Consider the following 18237-nt stretch of genomic DNA (forward strand, 5'->3'; position numbering starts at 1 on the left):
AATTAAATTTTACGCTGCTTTTTTATGCATCCTGCCTTTAGCTCTATTTGAAGTGAACTTTTTGTTTTGAATGTTCAGAATTTTATTCAGTGAGAACTCAGGGTTAGTCATTGCAAATATTATCTATTCTAGTATTACAGCACATTCTGATGATAACGTTGGATAGCAATAGCACATAGATTTATATACTGCTTCATAGTGCTTTACAGTCCTCTCTAAGCAGTTTAGAGAGTCTGCATATTGCCCTAACAATTTGGGTCCTCGTTTAATGACTTGGAAGACTGAGCCAACCTTGAGCTGGTCAGAATCTCCTGACTGTGAGCAGTGAGTTACCCTGCAATACTGCATTCTAACCACTGCACCCCCACAGCTCCCTTGTACACAAATATTGTACTTTCTTTCCTTTATCCAACTTATGTATTTGTGGGGTGTCCAAAGTTTTGGGGAGTGACACTAAATTATAGAATTAGAAAATAACCACATTCAGCAGAAAAAACATCATGGATCACATCATTTGTAGCATTCTCTAATTAAATGATACTATTTAGCCCAACTTTCTTCAACCTGGTGCACACTAAAATGGCAACTTGTAGATTCCCAATCTCTAGTCTAATCAATTATAAATCTCAATTTTAAAATGTATGGGCATTTCTATAAAAAGGTCAAACATTAAATTTTTAAAGTTTAGAAGAGATTTCTGCTTTGCAGAAAATATAGTTTATAAGAACAGTAAAAGAATCAGATGCTTAGGGCTCAGGTTCCCCTGAATTTCAGAATATTCTTCGTTATATTGAGATCAGCCTTTCCCACTACAGCTATGGCCCAGCTCCCAGGGTACAACAAGGAAGGTTCTACAGTTTAATTTCCCACTTCCTTATGAATAATTCTCAGAGCTGTATTTGGGCTGGTTGTGTTTATTTAGCTTAGTCCACATAAGCAGCCTAGCTCAGAGGTGGTATTCAATTGGTTCAGACCAGTTTACCCAAACCGGTAGCAGAAATTGCAGATGGGTGCATGCGCGGAAGGCTGGGTGCATGTATGGAAGGGGCGCTTGCACCCGCGAAGTGCGTGCATGTGGGGCAAACAGTTGGTAACAACATGTGAAACCCACCACTGATATAGCTCCTTCCAGGATCCCAAGGCTGTAGGATTTTTCTCATACAAGATAGAAAATGAGGAAATGGATATAATTTCCTTAATTTCAAGAACAATTTAGGCAAAAAAATGTTTTTTTTATCACAGAGAACTACATTATGGGAAAGTCAGCCAAATTTATTTCAGCTATTCTCAAACTGAGTTGTTGATTGGAGAAAAATACTGAATCTGTTCACTTAACTGTTTTGTCTTCACAGATACAGATTATGCAAGTCTCTTTCCTCACTATCTCTCCAAGTGTCAGAATTATTTAAGAAGCGTACCTTCTCCTCTAAGGTTGGAACTCCTGGAAAATATATTCTCTTTGCTCTTCGTTTCTTCAAGTGATCTCTACGGTGTCAGTCCACAAGAAGAAGATAATGCAGAAGATGCTGGCTTCAGGAAAAAAAGCCATTTGGGCAAGAGAGCAGAGCGTTGTGCTAGCCAAGATTCATCCACCACGCCAAGTCCTCAGCACTCTGTCAGTCCTGAGATGACAGTCCATGCGCCCACTTTCTCTGCAACCAAGAGCAGCCAAGCATTATTCAATTTGGAATCAAGCAACATAAATTGTGGTTCCTTTGGGCTGAGCTATTTGGATTTGAAACATTTCACCAGTAATATATGTGGATTTCTAGTGGATGAGGAAGCCTTGGAAATATTTCTCAAAATGCTCATGGAGCATCTGAAAGAAATTGAGGATTCTTTTGTGTGGGATTCAAGACACATCCCTACGGTGGAATTGGCTCTGCTAGATAGCTTGAATTTATCTGTAAATAAGGAGAGCTTTAACAGCCGTGTGCAGCAACTCTCCAAGTATCTTTCTGAAGCTCAGTGGCGGCACAGAATAGTGCTCAGCAACAAAAACACAGGTAAGAATTATTAAGAGATTTCGTTCATTCTTATCAAAAAGGATAGGGGCTTCTCTTGGTGACAGCTTAAAAAGAAGCAATTTTAGATCCTGTGCAGAAAGTCAAGAAGTAGATCCATGTAAAGATGAGCCTACAAAATAAAGTTGGTTTGGAAAAGAACAGGGAGAAGATACAGCAGCGTGATGTATTTCTATTGTATTACAAAATGTTATCTCTCTTGTGTGGGCCTTTAAACCTATTGTATGATGTACTCCAGATATTGAGGATGATGTGTTACAATAGTTCATTTTGTCTTCCCCAAGCATACCTGAGCGAAATATATTTGAATGTAACTAAGTTTTAGAAGTCTCTGAAAAGAAGACAGCTGTGGATCAGAATGTATTCCTTGGTGCAAGCCTGATTATGATGAGTTTTCATTCTTCTGGCTAAGATGCATCACACAACGCAGCCATATTTCTGCTTAAAACAAAGAAGCTGTAAGGAGAATTACCCAAATAGAGATAGAGCACTCTCAATATTTATATCTTTTTTTTGCTTTCATCTAACATATAGTATATTGTGATAAAACGGCAATTATACAACAACTTAATGGTGTTTTTGCAGGTAGTCATCGTGGTCCAACTAGAATAAACTATAGTTTCACCAAAGCATCCTTGAAAAAGCACACACAGTCTCAAAGACAAAAGCCAGGTAAAATGGTAGAAATAGCTATGAGTCTTATATCACTGTCACAGATATATTGCTTCTTCTGCTAGTCAGAACTTCATGGTTCTGGACTCTGATCATTTATCTATATTATAACTGTGTAGTGAATGAAGATGGTCTTGGAGGACAGAGGGAAGACCCACTACCAATGCCATGATCAGATAAATGACACTTGTGCCCAGGCCAAGAAAATGGTCTCCGAAAACATCTTAGACGTTCCTCCTCTCTAATTCGCATGAAGATAAAAGAGGGGGCAAACTAGTCACAGACACCGTGCAGACCTAAAGCTTTTTTTAACCCTACTTTTATTAGAACAACCTTAATAAAAGGATGTTGCAAGCCTCAACATGCTACCTTTTCTCTCCCTTTTAACTTCATAGGAATTAGGGGGAGGGGCCCTGCCTTACTGTCTTTCAAGACCATATTCTTTATTCACTACAGTATCTTACAACCAATGCTGGTTCATAATTGCAATCTTAAATTGGGGGTAAATGAGAAAAAATATACTATATTTAGTATTCACTATAGACTTAGATGCAAAGACAAATAAAAATTTAAAAATACGGATGCTTCCGAATAGACTCTCTAGATCTAAACTCTTGGGATCTCCTATCTCCCTATCTCTCATTCAGCAAAAGATTCTGATTAATCCAAACATTCAGAATAGCTGGATTGGAAATACCGTTCAGCAATGCTTAAGAAGGAGCTTGCTTTGTCCAAAACAACCAAGTTGTGTTTGCTGCAGCTGAATTTTAAAGTGAATTTGCTTCTTAGATATAAGAAAATTGCTACTTAGTCCTGCAGTAGTTAAAGAACAGGGTGGGAACTAGTCATGATTCCATGTGTATGATTATATTTTACATGAACATAATAAGATACTGTCGTATAGACAATATCAGGGAGAACAAAGCCCTCCAAATATAAGATAAGCTGTTGCTGTAAAACATTTTGTTTAAAGGCAGACTATTTTAAATATTCCTTCTCCTGTGTTATATCTTGTATTTGCATAGTTTGGAGACTAATATTGGATATTTTGGGTAATGGCTGTGCTGTCATGAAGTTAATATACAAGACCAGGGTATAAAATAACAATTTGTACAAATTAGATAAAATAGTATAGATTATCCTAACACAAAGCAATTTACAGTACTCTGGATACGAATTCTCTAAGCCAACCCAAGGTAATAATATAAGAATTTATCTAGACTGGATAAAATGTTTAGTGTTACTACTCATCTCTCAATTAGTCTGTAGATGCTGCAATGAAAATAAAGTGACATGCTTCACTCACCTTCCCCCCCCCCCCCATTTTTTCCCCCTGCTTCAGAACACAAAAGAACTTCAAACTCATCACAGGAGAGCTCCAGCAGTGAATTAAGTGTCACCAGCACATCAGGTATGGAAGAGCTTTCTTATCATGGAAACCCACGTTGCTTCTGTCTCAGGAACGTTTACCTTAAGAGAGCTTGTAAAATCTTCAAATGTGTTTTACAAAATACTCAGGTTTACTCATTAAAGCAACCCGTTGTTCTGACCCTTTTATTTAATTACTATGAATTCTGCTCATTCACATCCAGCAAAGTCTTTCGAGGGAGGATTTACAGTCACCGACCTTATCTGGCTTGGAAAGCTGACAGACCGATATCTGCAAAACCTGGCAAGGAGTCTTGGAGAGTCACGAACCTATTAAGCAAACTAATTGTCTCCTGCAAACTCCACTCCCCTTTCGCTCCTCTTTTATTTCCTCTAGGAGGGGCCATTCAGCGTCCATCTGTGGCCTTACTCCCAAGTCAACCCCTGTTCTTTAGCTGTTCCCCTCGTCTGGCAACTCTGCACATGCACACACTGGGAACAGGCCCCAGCTGTTCGTCTGCCTCACTGATGTCTGACTCTGAAGGCAGCTGATAACTAGCATACGGCTCTGGCTTCCTCTCTGCCTCCGACACAGAGCCCTCATCAAAGCCTTCCCCAGACTCCAGAACTGGTCCCTGTTCCTCCCCAACCTCCTCACTGTCCGAATCTGCTGCCAGCATTTTTGGCTGCTGGCAGGCCACAACACCTGTTCATTTGCAAAGTTCGTACAGTTGCTTGGAAGAAAGTGAAACCAAGAAGATTGTGTGATTGTGGAAATAGACAAAAGGCAGCTTGCAGCCCAGGTGAACAAGTCCTGCAAGCAAGCTGGCATTAAGAGTTTGAAAAGAGATGCTTTACCCATGCTCCTCCTTTCAGAGGCTTTGCCTTTTCTCTTGCATAAAGGTAGTCCTCGACTTACAACCCCAGCTTCTGTGGCAAAGCAAGACGTTCGTTAAGGGAGTTTTGCCCCATGTTACGACTTTTCTAACCACAGTTGTTAAGTGAATCACTGCAGTTGTTGAGTTAGTAGCACGGTTGCTAAGTGAATCTGGCTTCCACATTGACTTCGCTTGTCGGAAGTTCACAAAAGTTGATCACGTGACCCCTGGGGCCCTGCAACCATCACAAATATGAGTCAGTTGCCAAGCATATGAATTTTGATCAAGCGGCCATGGCGATGCTGCAAAGATTTTAAGTCTGAAAAACGGTCATAAGTCACTTTTTTCAGTGCCATTGTAAATTTGAACAGTCACTAAACCAACTGTTGTAAGTTGAGGACTACCTGTATTTCCAATGGCAGCTTTGGTTTCTAAATTATGGCTGTTTTTTTCATCTTCTGTAAATGCTTGACAATTTGTCAGTTCAGTTTTCAATCTGTTTTGGTATTGTGGCTTTCAAACATATAATTAACAGATTCATTCATTCATTCATTGATATTATGGAAACAGCAACTGTAAAAAGTGACAATTATACTTTATAACTAATCAAAACAAACAAAATTACATTTTCCCATTATATTTTGCAACCATCTGATGACAACAGGGACTGCTCTAAAACCATTCCTCCTTGTACTGGTGTTTTGCTTGGGGAAGTGAAGTGAACCTAATAATGGATCCGGCGTTTTTTGTTAATTTGTTTTTAGAAGGCAGTGCTGGTGTATCCTCTGACTGCAGTGATGCAGAATACTGGATAAAGCCTCCAGAGAATTCCCTCATCCCAGCCATGCTTTCCCCACCAGAATCTCTTCTTGTTGCATGCATCTTGAAAGAAAATTACGTCGAAGCTCATCAGGTAATGGCACAGAAACTCAATCGACAGAAATCAGCTGGATTCCTGAATATTACTATAAATTTCTACTCTCTCCACAGAAAGTTTAGAAATTAATATCCCATTATTCTGATCTACTCCTTGTGCATTATATACTCCAAGCAGTCTGTTTTCAAATACAAATACAATAGCAGAGTTGGAAGGGACTTTGAAGGTCTTCTAGCCCAACCCCGTGCCTAGGCAGGAAACCTTATACTGTTTCAGACAAATGGCTATCCAACATCTTCTTAAAGACTTCCAGTGTTGGGGCATTCACAACTTCTGGAGGCAAGCTGATTAATTGTTCTAACTGTCAGAAAATTTCTCCTCAGTTCTAAGTTGCTTCTCTCCTTGATTAGTTTTCACCCATTGCTTCTTCTATCCTCAGGTGCCTTGGAGAATAGTTTGACTCCCTCTTCTTTGTGGCAACCCCTGAGATATTGGAACACTGCTATCATGTCTCCCCTAGTCCTTCTTTTCATTAAACTAGACATACTCAGTTCCTGCAACCGTTCTTCATATGTTTTAGTCTCCAGTCCCTTAATCTTCTTTGTTGCTCTTCTCTGCACTCTTTCACCTGTGCTAATTGAGAAAACTGAGATGAATTTTTGACGAGTGTGTATTTGATGGCAGAAAAGGAACATTTCAAAACCTATTAGCATTGTTTCTTCAGAAAAAAAAGATCTGTCCATTCAGATAGACAATAATTTCTTGAAGTTTTAAAAAAGTTTTTTTTTAATGTTATAATAAAATTAAAGGCAATTGGGGAAGGTTGAATTACCCAGCAGACCTTTTTTTTAATAAATTATAAATATTATACATGCCTTATAAAACTTCTTTGACTATATCCTTCCAGAGAAATTAGAAAGATTTATTAGAATAAAGTTGAGCTTATTATTATTTTTTTTGTCAAGAATTAAATATGTTTTAAAATCTTACTTAACAAGCATACCTTGCCTCTTAACTCTGTAATATCAGGTTGCTATTATGTTTGATTTGGAAACGTCTGCTTCCTACGGTGAACTAATTTTCCTGGAGCGTTACCAAGAAGTGATTGGGGAGCTAGCAAAAGTGGAACACAAGATTGAACATCAGTCATCGGAGGGATCTGGAATCCTAAAACAGACCGGCAGTGGCCGTTCCACTCTACAGGCTATTGGAAATGCAGCAGCTGCTGGTAAAATGTGGTTACTCAAATGAGGCCCTGGGAAATGACGCTTCACATAAATATGATACATATGTAACTTCAGCAGAATTAAATTTCAATTTGCTATCTATTATTTTTAAATGAGATTGAATGATAAAGTGAGCATAGATAGCTAGTGAGCTGTATGTCGTCTAATGACAGAAGTTGCACAGATAAATGTTGAATCTCTTTCTCTCCCTGCAATTGATTATGGAAGACAGATTTGGGATATTGTGAGTATTATAGTAAAGAAGAGGTTTACTTCTTTATACAGTGATACTTCGGTACTCATCATTAATTGATTCCGGGAGGCACAATTAGTACCAAAAATGATGAGTACCAAAATTTTCCCATGTAATGAGTGTTAGGAATATAATCTAACGGTTGGGTTGGCAATATATAAATCATGTAACAATGCTGTATCTGTTTCTTTAAATCATGCTGTAAAATGTGATTGGTTGCTGTTTTCCTCAATCGGCCATAAGAGGGAGCCAGAATGACTGTTAGCTCTCTGTTTGTTAGATGCTGGGCTGATCTGATCTGAGTGCCATGAGCTATTGTACTCGCTCTCCCAACGGGGAGCTTACCTAACAATGAGTCACATGCCAGCTAACACCAACAAGTCTGGCTTGTGCAATGAGTACCGAACAAACGATTAGTATCAGGACAAAAGTTTTGCCTCAAAATGTTTTGCGTACCAAATTCGATGAGTTTCAAAGCAGTTGAATACTAAGGTATCACTGTATCTTAGAAGTTATTAGTTCAAGCATGTTTTCTCTATCATTGGCATCTGTTCCTCATTTTTCCCTCATTCACCTTCTGTGTATATACTGTATATATGCATGCAAATAATAGTAATAGTAATAGACAAACCAAAGCAAATCAAAGCTCTGGACTTAATTCAGATTGTTGCTATTGGAATTTCCTGGGTTTTATTCCCTATCCACACCTGCCATAAGATCAAAGGAATCCCCGAATCAGTTTGAAATGGGAGAAGTACAGTAAGGACTTAGAAACTGAAGAAATCCAATGGCACTGTCTTTTGTATGCAAATGAACTTGTGAGGTTAGGCAAAGTGGAAGGAAAATCTAAAAAAGGCTTCAAGACTGAAAACCTGTAATAAGTTAAGTTCCAAATCCTTTAACGCAACTTTCATTTTTGGTTTCCCAAGGGATGGTGTTTTACTCCATTTCAGATGTTACGGATAAGCTTCTTGCCCCTTCAGAAAGCCTTGAACCCGTGCTCCAAGAGAACTTCTGGACTAGTAGCATCCAGATGGAATGTACTGACCCTTTGAATAATGTTCTGGAAGATCTTTGTCCTTCTGCTATGGCCATATTCGATTTGGCAACTACTCAGTGCAATTTATGGAAAACTTGCAAGCAGCTCTTAGAAACAGCAGAGAGAAAATTGCAGAATAGCCTTGAAATCAAAGGTAAATTTCCCTATTCTGTTTGGTATTTTAAAAATTCAAAAAAGTTAAATAAGGAAAACAGTAGTAAAGTGCGTATATACTTCTAATATATTGTCTTCATGGGTTGTCGTCTTATATCTAATAACAGGCAGAAGACTTGATTCCGTTCACCAGAACCCTTATGGCTTGAAAGGTTTCCCAGCAGTTCTCCAGCAAATAAGTAAAATTATCAACATACCACAAGGACAGCCCAAATCAAGTAATTTTTTTGCTTAGTGTCATTACTTCATTCACACTTACACTATTCTCCATTCTTACAGCTGTGTTCTAGCACCGCTTCATAAGGTGGCTCATTGGGGCCACTTTAAGTGGCCATATTCTCATGAATAATAATTATTTTTTGCTTCTGTTTTTCATTACTCTTCCTGAGGATCTGTTTTGATTGTATTCATTGCGTAATTCCTTTAACTTTAGTTTCATTTCATTTCTTCAGATTTTTAACACTTTTACTTTTTAAGGTGTTTTTCTTTTTCCTTGCTCTTACAGTATGTAAGATTTGAGTTATCATTATTGCTAGATATTTTGAAATGCTAGCAAAAGTGAGACGTAAACACAGGTATCCATAGCTTGCCATGGCAATGGAAAAAGGATGTGTTCTATAATGTGGCAACACTTCCCCTGCCTTTTCACTCTTGTGTTCTGATACCATATGCAAGCACTTAATTTTGGACATTGTGTTGCATCATTGTTTTCCCTGCTGCCCCAAGCTCCTATAAAATTCTGTCTGCCATCAAAAAAAGACAACAAAATTAAAAGGCATTCAGCCAAACTGGATTATAGAATCTTGGTAGAGTGTGTGTGTGTGTGTGTGCGTGCGTGCGTGCGTGCATGCATGCATGCATAGATAGATAGATTGATTGATAGATAGATAGATGATAGATAGATAGATAGATAGATAGATGTAGATGTAGATAGATAGATAGATAGATAGATAGATAGATAGATAGATAGATAGATGTAGATAGATAGATAGATAGATAGATAGATAGATAGATAGATAGATAGATAGATAGATGTAGATGTAGATAGATAGATAGATAGATAGATAGATAGATAGATAGATAGATAGATATAGATGTAGATAGATAGATAGATAGATAGATAGATAGATAGATGTAGATAGATAGATAGATAGATAGATAGATGTAGATAGATAGATGTAGATGTAGATGTAGATAGATAGATAGATAGATAGATAGATAGATAGATAGATAGATAGATAGATAGATAGATGTAGATAGATAGATAGATAGATAGATGTAGATAGATAGATAGATAGATAGATAGATAGATAGATAGATAGATAGATAGATGTAGATGTAGATGTAGATGTAGATGTAGATAGATAGATAGATAGATAGATAGATAGATAGATAGATAGATAGATAGATAGATAGATAGATAGATAGATGCAAACCTCCCATTTTATTAATCAGTTATATTTAGGCTTATCCCCACTTCAAGATCACCATTAAGAATCCCTCAACAGTGACTGGTTTACAACCTATATTATAAACATAGATGTCTTTGGTATCAGCAAAACCATTCTTTGCTTACATATACAAAAATATAAGCTCAGCAGTTAAAAAGACTCAGCACCAAGATTGGTTTGTTTGATTACCCGTTAGTTCCCTTGTTGCCAGTGGGGAATTGCCAGAATGGTACTTAGTGGAAGATAACGTTTAGTAGTCCTTTTTGGAAAGTTTGTTTTCAAACTTGGCAACTTTAAGATGTGTGGATTCAACTCCCCCCCCCTCCTCCTCCTCCTCTTTCTCTTCCTCTCAGTGTTGAACTGTAAATTCTGGTATATGAACTACACAGAGAACTGATTATAGGACAGTTTGAAAAAATCCATCATATCACCCCGTTCATGACATTTAATTTATTTTATATGTTTTTGCATATGTGTTTAGTGCTACAAGTAAGACTGAAATATTTATAATAATGAATTTTCCCATTGTTTCCTAACAGAAATTTCTGATGAGAAAATAAGTTGTAATTTCCACTGCAGCATAGTGGATTTGCTGCAGACCTGTTACCCAGATCTCACTGCGGACTGTATTACTAATCAGCTTGTTTTGTCACAACGCTTGGATGAAATCCTGCAAAATCTGGCACACGTAGATAGTTTTTCAGGTATATATGCGGGCGAATTACCTTTTTTTGCTCATGAATGTTTAACTCTATTATTTGGTACGAAATGTATTTAGATTTATGCCTGACCTACACAATGCTCAAGGCAGCTTCCAAAAATAGATTTGTAATTAAAATGGGATTTAACATTTCAATCAATAAAAGAACTGTTAAATCCTTGCAATATAAAAATATAAATACAATAGCCATTCCTTAATTCTTTCAGTTCAATATTACTGCAAATCTATTATTGATGGAAAGAGTTGGATTTCTCAGATTTGTAATATCTAATCCTTTTTGTTTTTACAGACTCCAAGGGAAACATGCTTGCTTCTTTGGTAGAACAAGCTATTCTGAAACCAGCAGAATTAGAGGCACATCCAGTTTGCAGTCAAATCAAACATCTTTTAAAAATCTTGGACCAATATGCTGTGACTACGCCAGAGGGATATGGGCAGACTGCCTATGTACAAATATTTTTTGATTATATTAACAAGCTGGCTGCCATTATCTTTCGAAGCCTCACACCAGAAATAGGTGAGAGATTGCACCCTATTGAAGCAAGGTATGTAGGTTTAGTTCAAGAAGATCCACTTTTAGTAATGAAAGAAAGCAGATCAATAAAAGAGTGGATAAAAATAGCATATTAATAAATAGGAACTTCAAATGATTGCATTCATTTTTGCCTATATATGAGTCCACACCGAACTATTCTGCTATTTTAAGTATATTTTATTAAGCTAGTTTGGTAAAATCTATAAACTAATTTGCAGATGTGTAACAGAAATTGGAATACTGCAAAAAGATCATAACAAACTCTAAGCATTACTGCATGGCAAGAAATGTGGAAGATGAGTTTGGGGACATAGAATGAGACAAAGTTGAAACCAATACATTCTTTTTTTAATAACTTTTTTTTGCTTCTAGATCAATCTGCAGAGATCCAAGTTGGAAATCCATTCATTTTGCTCCAACAAAGTCCATCTCATTTGCTATCCCAGCTTCTATTTGAGAAACAGATTGCTCCTGACAGGTAAAGGTCTTTCATTTAGGTGCTCAGTGGCTGAACATGCTTCTTTGGAAATATTACAGGTAGTTCTTCTTTAGTAACTGTGTTGTGGCCCGTCATCAGCCAGCAGAGCTGGCAGCAGATTCGGACAGTGGGGAGGTTGGGAGAACATGGGCCAGTCCTGAAGTCTGGGAAAATCTCTGATGAGTGCTCTGCATCGGAGGCAGAGATAGGGCCAGGACCGCCTGACAGTTATCAGCTACCTTTGTAATCAGACATCACTAAGGCAGACGAATAGCTGGAGCCTGTTCCCAGTGTGTGCATGCACAGAGTTGCTGGACAAAGGGAACAGTTAAGGAACAAGGGTCGACTTGGGAGTAAGGCCACAGGCGGACGGTGAATGGCCCCTCCCAAAGGGAATAAAAGAAGAGTGAAAGGTCAGGGGTGTCTGCAGGAAACAATTGGTTACTCCTGCATTCTTGCCAAGTATTGCGGGGTCTGAAAGATATCGGCCTGGTCACTCTCCAAGCCTGATAAAGTTTGGTAATTGTGTACTATCTTGAAAGACTGTGCTGGAGAAAAGAAAGACTTTGCTGGAGATGAATTCACTGCAAATCAGGGATGGGTTCCTGCCGGTTCTAACCAGTTCGGTAGAAGAGGTTCCACAAATCTATTGTGCTGTTTAGAACCTGTTCTAGTGCCTGCCCACCCCTTCGCTCCCTCCTCCTGCCCATCTGGTCGCCGCTCGCTCACTCCCTGCGCCCGTCCGCACAATGCGAAAGAGCTTTCTGATCCTCTATCGCTCGCTCGCTCTTTTGCCCGCCCAGGCTGCCTCAGTGGAAGTCCTTTGCTGGCAGCCAGACCTCCTCTCCCGGGACTTGTGGGGCGATGGGCAGTAGTTTGCACGGTACGGCCGGCACCTAGGAGGTAACCTCCCGCCGCCATCCTCACCCCCACGCCCGTGCTTGTTGGTGGCCAGGCATCTTAGGCAAGTCCGGGGACCTTGCAAAGGCCTTGCGGGGTCCCCGAACTTGCCAAAGACACCAGCCGCGCCACATAAGTTCCCTTCGCCATCCCCATGCCTGTGCTTGCTGGCGGCCCTGTGCTATAAGCGAGCCCGGGATCCTTGCAAGGCTGCAAAAGTTCACCGGACTCTCTTATAGTGCAGGGCCGCGGTAGGTGGCTCCAGCTGGCCTCCCCGCCTCCTGCCCCGCGCTTAGTTGCAGCTTACTTGCCTCCTTGGTGTCAGCAGGCAGCAATAGAGAGCCAAGCAGGAAAAAAGGTAAATGAGCTTAGATAGGGCTCTTAGAGGCGGGCGGGGCAATTGGTGAGCCAGCCAATCAGTGAGCGGTGGGTGGGGCAAGCATCATGCAGATGGGCGCGGGGAGCGAGTGGCAGGTGGGCGGGCAGGTAAAGAGAACGAGGGCGTGGAGCAGCGGCTGGAATCAGTTCTAAACAGCACGGTAGATTTGTGGAACCTCTTCTACCGAACTGGTTAGAACCGGCAGGAATCCACCCCTGCTGACATCTGACTTGTATTTATAACAGTTGCAGCATCCTGTGGTCACATGATTGCCATTTCTGATCTTCCCAGGGGGCTTCTGACAAGCAAAGGGAATGGAAAAAGCTGGATTCACATAATAGCCATGTGATTTACTTAACAACTACGGTGATTCACTTAACACCTGTTAAAGTGGCAAAAAGTTGTAGAATTGGATGCGACTCAGTTAATGACTGCATTGCTTAGCAGTCCGATCCCAATTTGTGGTCATAAGTCAAGGATTACTGTAACTTTGTTTTAACTGTTCTAAACATTAATGTGATTTTCCTGTATGGGATTTGGACAAAGTAATTTACACATGTCCTAGTACATAATCCTAAAATGTAGAATTGAGACTAAAGTCACTATGTTATTTGGAGATAATGTTAGATGCTATGATAAAAGATAAAATATTTTTCAAAGTCTATTTTTGTATACTAGATAAAGTAGGGATTATAGCAGAGAATATCAAATGAGTTTCTTAATTAATATACGTTATTTATAGCACAAAATCTTCTGAAATAATCTTTATGACATAGTGAAAAAAGCATAATAAAAAGATACATTTCTGCATGATCCCCGCTCTGATCTGTCAGTCTTTAATATAGAAGTACTTATCATTAAGATGGGAAATGTTAAAATCAGATTATTGCACACACATATTGTGTTCTATAATTTATTGTATTAAACCTGAGAGGGGTGGGAGATCACAAATAAATAAATCAGCACTGAATCTGCTCTAGGCTGTAAGATTAATTAATTGTGTTTGACATTTTTCAATATTTAATTTTTTTCCACCTAAAACAAGAAGATAAATATGTACATTTTCCCCCAAGTCCACTTGTAACAGTTGCGGAGTATGTCTTTAGAGCTTAATGTGTGTTTTTTAAAAGAAATCCTGTTTTTAAAAGATTGAAGGAATATTTTACAAAATCCCAAGAGAGTGTTCCAGTTAAATTATGATTAATCACAGACAGTTCGACTACATTCCCCTGTTTATTCAATCATTACGGTATGTGTTTAGATGTTTAATTATTATTTGGAGGTGTTTGATGTTCATTTGGTGACATAGACTCATCCATAACCATTTTTCCTTTTGTGTAATGTTAGAGAGAGAGAGAGAATGCATAATATAAGGCCAAATTTATTTTTATGTGTTCTCAAATCTGCAGGTTGTCTTTGCTGCTAGCTAAAGAAGAACTGAACTTAAATGTGCAGCAAGTGATTATCAACTATTGCTGTAAGCCACTGCCTCTCTGCACCAACATGCAAAGCAACCAGACTAGATCCCTTTTGACAAACATCAGTAGCCTAGCACATTTGCACGCCTATCATTGTCTGCCAGATATTGAGGTTCCAGTGCATAATCCAGCCATGGAGTCTGAGAACACTTCGAGCAATCCCCTCTCTTCTCTGCCTGAACTTAACCAACACTCACTCACCGCTTCCACCCTCAATTTTCTGAAATCCCAGTCAAAACTCATAGCTACCCTGGCTTGTCTTACTGCCTTAAAAGTGCCAAAGCCACCCAAACAGAGTTTATCATGGATTGAATTCCGAGGGAAAAGGGAAGCACCCTTGTCTATGGATCAGATTTCCAAAGAGTGTGAAATATTGTTACAGGAATTCCCCTTCCTAGAAACTTTTCTCCTTACTATGTTCGAGCCTCTACAGGATCCTCAGGATAAAGAAATCCTTTTGGCTAGCGAGCTTTGTGGACAGTCACATATCTCGTTGCTTTTCCTGGGATTGCATTCCTCCATGGCTGTTGAAGTGTTAATGGAGGCCTTTGAGCAAGCTCTCACGGCAAGGGATTGGTCCAGGGCCCTCAAAATCTTGGATTTCTACAGCCAGGATATGCAAGAGCTGGTCACTGTACGGGATGCTGTATTGAGTTGTGCCACAGCTGATGGTAAAAATCTATACTCTTTCTGTAAATAATAGTGTTTTGGATATAAAGTTGCAAATGAGTGATTTAAGCTTCTAGCTTTTGAGGGAAAATGCATTAGCAATAGCACTTAGACTTATATACCCCTTCATAGTGCTTTTACAGCCCTTTCTAAGTGTTTTACAGAGTCAACATATTGTCCCCAACAATCTGGGTCCTCCTTTTACCCACCTCGGAAGGATAGAAGGCTGATTCAACTTTAAGCCAATGAGATTTGAACTGCCAAACTGCAGCTAGCAGTCAGCTGAAGTTGCTTATAGTACTGCACTCTAACCACTGCGCCACTTAGGCTCTATATTCATTCAGCCGTAAAATCTAGCAACGGGCTCATTCTCTATCAGATGATCTGATTGAGGTGGCGAGGAGAAGATAAAGGAGATATGAAAATAAATTCCTTCAATTATGCAGGATCGAATCTGGGTCGGTCACAGGGACCAGAGGTTTTGTCTGGAGCTCAACCTCAGGGAACATCTGTCTAGCAGGGTTTGTCTGCTAGAGAGTTGTTCCCAGAGGATGGGCTCCAGCGCATGTTCGAAAGCTCAGAAGACAAAACTCATGATCATGGTGACCGGTCCCGATTGGATCCTGCAACATGTATAATTGCCTTCATTCCTTCAGTTATTTCTGTTTTATAAAAAGAGAGAGGCATACTCTTAATGAAGGAGGAAGCTACAATTGATCATATATTTTGCATTGGGGACCCAGGTAAAATATCTGGCATTTTCAGGTACAATTAGGAAAGAAACCTTTAGGAATAGAGATGTTAGTTCCTGCATCCAAAACTAAACTCATGAGCAAGTGGTTTGTGTAAGAAAGTTTTCTATGTTCCTAATCATTGTGAGGCCTCAATTGAAGAATTGAGGCCTTTGAACTATGGTGCTGGAGAAGACTCCTGCGAGTCCCTTGGACTGCAAGGCAATGAAACTGGTCAGTCCTAGAAGAGATCAACTTTGCTCTTTAAAAGGCCAAATCCTGAAGAGGAAACTCAAATACTTTGGCCACTTAATGAGAAGGAAGGACTCACTGGAGAAGAGCCTAATGCTGGGAAAGATTGAGGGCGAAAGAAGAATGGGACGACAGAGAATGAGGTGGCTGGATGGAGTCACCGAAGCAGTAGGCGTGAGCTTAAATGGACTCCAGAGGATGGTAGAGGACAGGAAGGTCTGGAGGAACATTGTCCATGGGGTTGTAATGGGTCAGACACGACTTCTCAATTAACAACAACAATCATAGTTATCACTTTCTTAGTACTAGGTTATTCATTACAAGGTTTATCCCTCATAGCTAAAATGCACTGACTGCTTCTGTCTTTGAAAAATACCTCCTTTTCAGGTGAGAATGGATGGCAATACCTATTTCCAGTGAGAGATGCCGTGCTGAGGAGCAGATTGTCCCTTCGGTACCTGGATAGATGGCCTCTGGAGGCCTGTCTGGAAATATTAGCTTATTGTGCCTGTGACCCCGAAGTAACTGAAGAACTCAAATTTGATCTGCAAAGCAAAATCAAGGAGCTTCAAGTTTATCAAAAGGTATGGAGACATCGCATTTGGAATAGAGTACTCCTCTTGAGTTCCTTTGTCCCTTTCTCTTGCTGAATGTGGAAATAACATTTTTTGTGTGCATCAAACCTCCTTCAGTTTTGGGAAGCATGCCTGAAAGCTGCTTCTGCTCTTTATCAGGCACTTGTTCCATTTTTTAGGATGAAAGTGGAAAATACTCAAGGCATTCTTTGTTTGTTGGGTGTAAACTATCTAGAGCCTGTGGAGAAGAGGTGGTTCAGTAAATATCTCAAGTAAAATTACCAACAAGCTGAAGAGAGTTAATAAAATGTTCCTTGATTTTCATAAAAAGGAGAATGGTTTTTGAGCACGTCTGTAGAAAAGAAAAAAAGACAGAATAGGTATGTTTTCAAAGTACACATTCATTAACTAATTTTGATGTAATTGATAAATAATAGCCAAGCATAAACATACACAGTTCTTCAACGAAATTCCTTACATCAGTATACTGAATAAACATTATAATCTTAAGTGAACTGGGTTTGACCAAGGAGAGATTATGGTGGCTGGATCAAGTTATCAGCTCTACTAGCATTTACTTCAGAATAATTCTTCAATGCTATATAGTTACTACTACCACTCTATACAAACTGTTTGCTTCCTATTGAACGGAAAACGTATTAGCTAAGCTCTCTCCACAAGGTCTGTGTTAGTATATTTATGCATGTCTGCCTCTTTTCTCTAAGAGTTCAAAGTGGTGTCATGAAACTCTCCACCGATTTTCCTCACAACAGCAATCCTGTGAGGTTGGCTAGGTTGTGTGAGAGTGACTGACTATATTAAGTCAAGTGATTGGAAGTTATTACTTCAGTACTTAAATGTATTATTGGCCAGAATGCCAATTTCTAATGTTGTGTATGTACCGCTCCTAATGCATCTTTCAATAAGTTATTTTCTTGAACACTGAAGTACCCTAAGATGCAATTTCTTTGTTTTCCCATATTAGCTTTAAGGATAGTAGAAATTACTTAGTTATTACTTGATAGGCTGCCTGGGTTTTCTGCAAATAAAAATGTATATTATGTAGTACAATCTTGGTATTCTAAAAATTGATTTTTCTATTGTGAGAGCACATAGAAAGTATATGAGAGTTTAAAACAGTTTTCTAAAAAAGATGTATAACCTTTTAAATTTTTTTCTATTTTTACATTTTAGAAAAAAATCAACTTGAAAAGTAAGATTAGAATTTACCATTTAGGAGGATGGGTTTTTTTCAGTGAAGGGGACGGGGACAGTTCCACTATTATCTCTTCATTTTCTTATCTCCCTTTTTCTTACACTCAGGTTTAATTTATATACATATTTATGGATGCAAAATGCAGTATAAACCGATGGTGGGACTAAAAAAATACTAGTAATAATTCTAGTAATAACTACAGTGTTTCTGTTTATGAAAGGTTGCTCACTTCTAATTTAGAATTATTCCTGGAAAAAAAATTAAAATTTGATCCTAAGTGCCTATTTGTGGAAAGACAATAACCACTCACCAGGAAATAGTAGATAAAATGGACAAATGAT

At 38.9% G+C, this 18237-nt stretch overlaps 1 protein-coding gene across 3 annotated transcripts in view; it reads left to right on the forward strand.

The window, feature by feature from the left end:
• The window catches only part of ZFYVE26 (zinc finger FYVE-type containing 26), a 48757-nt gene that overhangs the window by 9456 nt on the left and 21064 nt on the right, over positions 1 to 18237 (forward strand). For all 3 annotated transcript variants that reach the window (XM_032227599.1, XM_032227580.1, XM_032227589.1), the window contains exons 11-22: positions 1353 to 2006; positions 2610 to 2696; positions 4039 to 4107; positions 5707 to 5855; positions 6849 to 7047; positions 8228 to 8491; positions 8619 to 8729; positions 10502 to 10666; positions 10973 to 11200; positions 11591 to 11696; positions 14385 to 15124; positions 16493 to 16689. In XM_032227599.1, the coding sequence (XP_032083490.1) occupies positions 1353 to 2006; positions 2610 to 2696; positions 4039 to 4107; positions 5707 to 5855; positions 6849 to 7047; positions 8228 to 8491; positions 8619 to 8729; positions 10502 to 10666; positions 10973 to 11200; positions 11591 to 11696; positions 14385 to 15124; positions 16493 to 16689 (2969 nt within the window). The remainder of the gene's footprint in view (positions 1 to 1352; positions 2007 to 2609; positions 2697 to 4038; positions 4108 to 5706; positions 5856 to 6848; positions 7048 to 8227; positions 8492 to 8618; positions 8730 to 10501; positions 10667 to 10972; positions 11201 to 11590; positions 11697 to 14384; positions 15125 to 16492; positions 16690 to 18237) is intronic.

This window comes from Thamnophis elegans, chromosome 1 (genome assembly GCF_009769535.1).
Source record: "Thamnophis elegans isolate rThaEle1 chromosome 1, rThaEle1.pri, whole genome shotgun sequence".
In the NCBI taxonomy this organism is placed as follows: domain Eukaryota; kingdom Metazoa; phylum Chordata; class Lepidosauria; order Squamata; family Colubridae; genus Thamnophis; species Thamnophis elegans.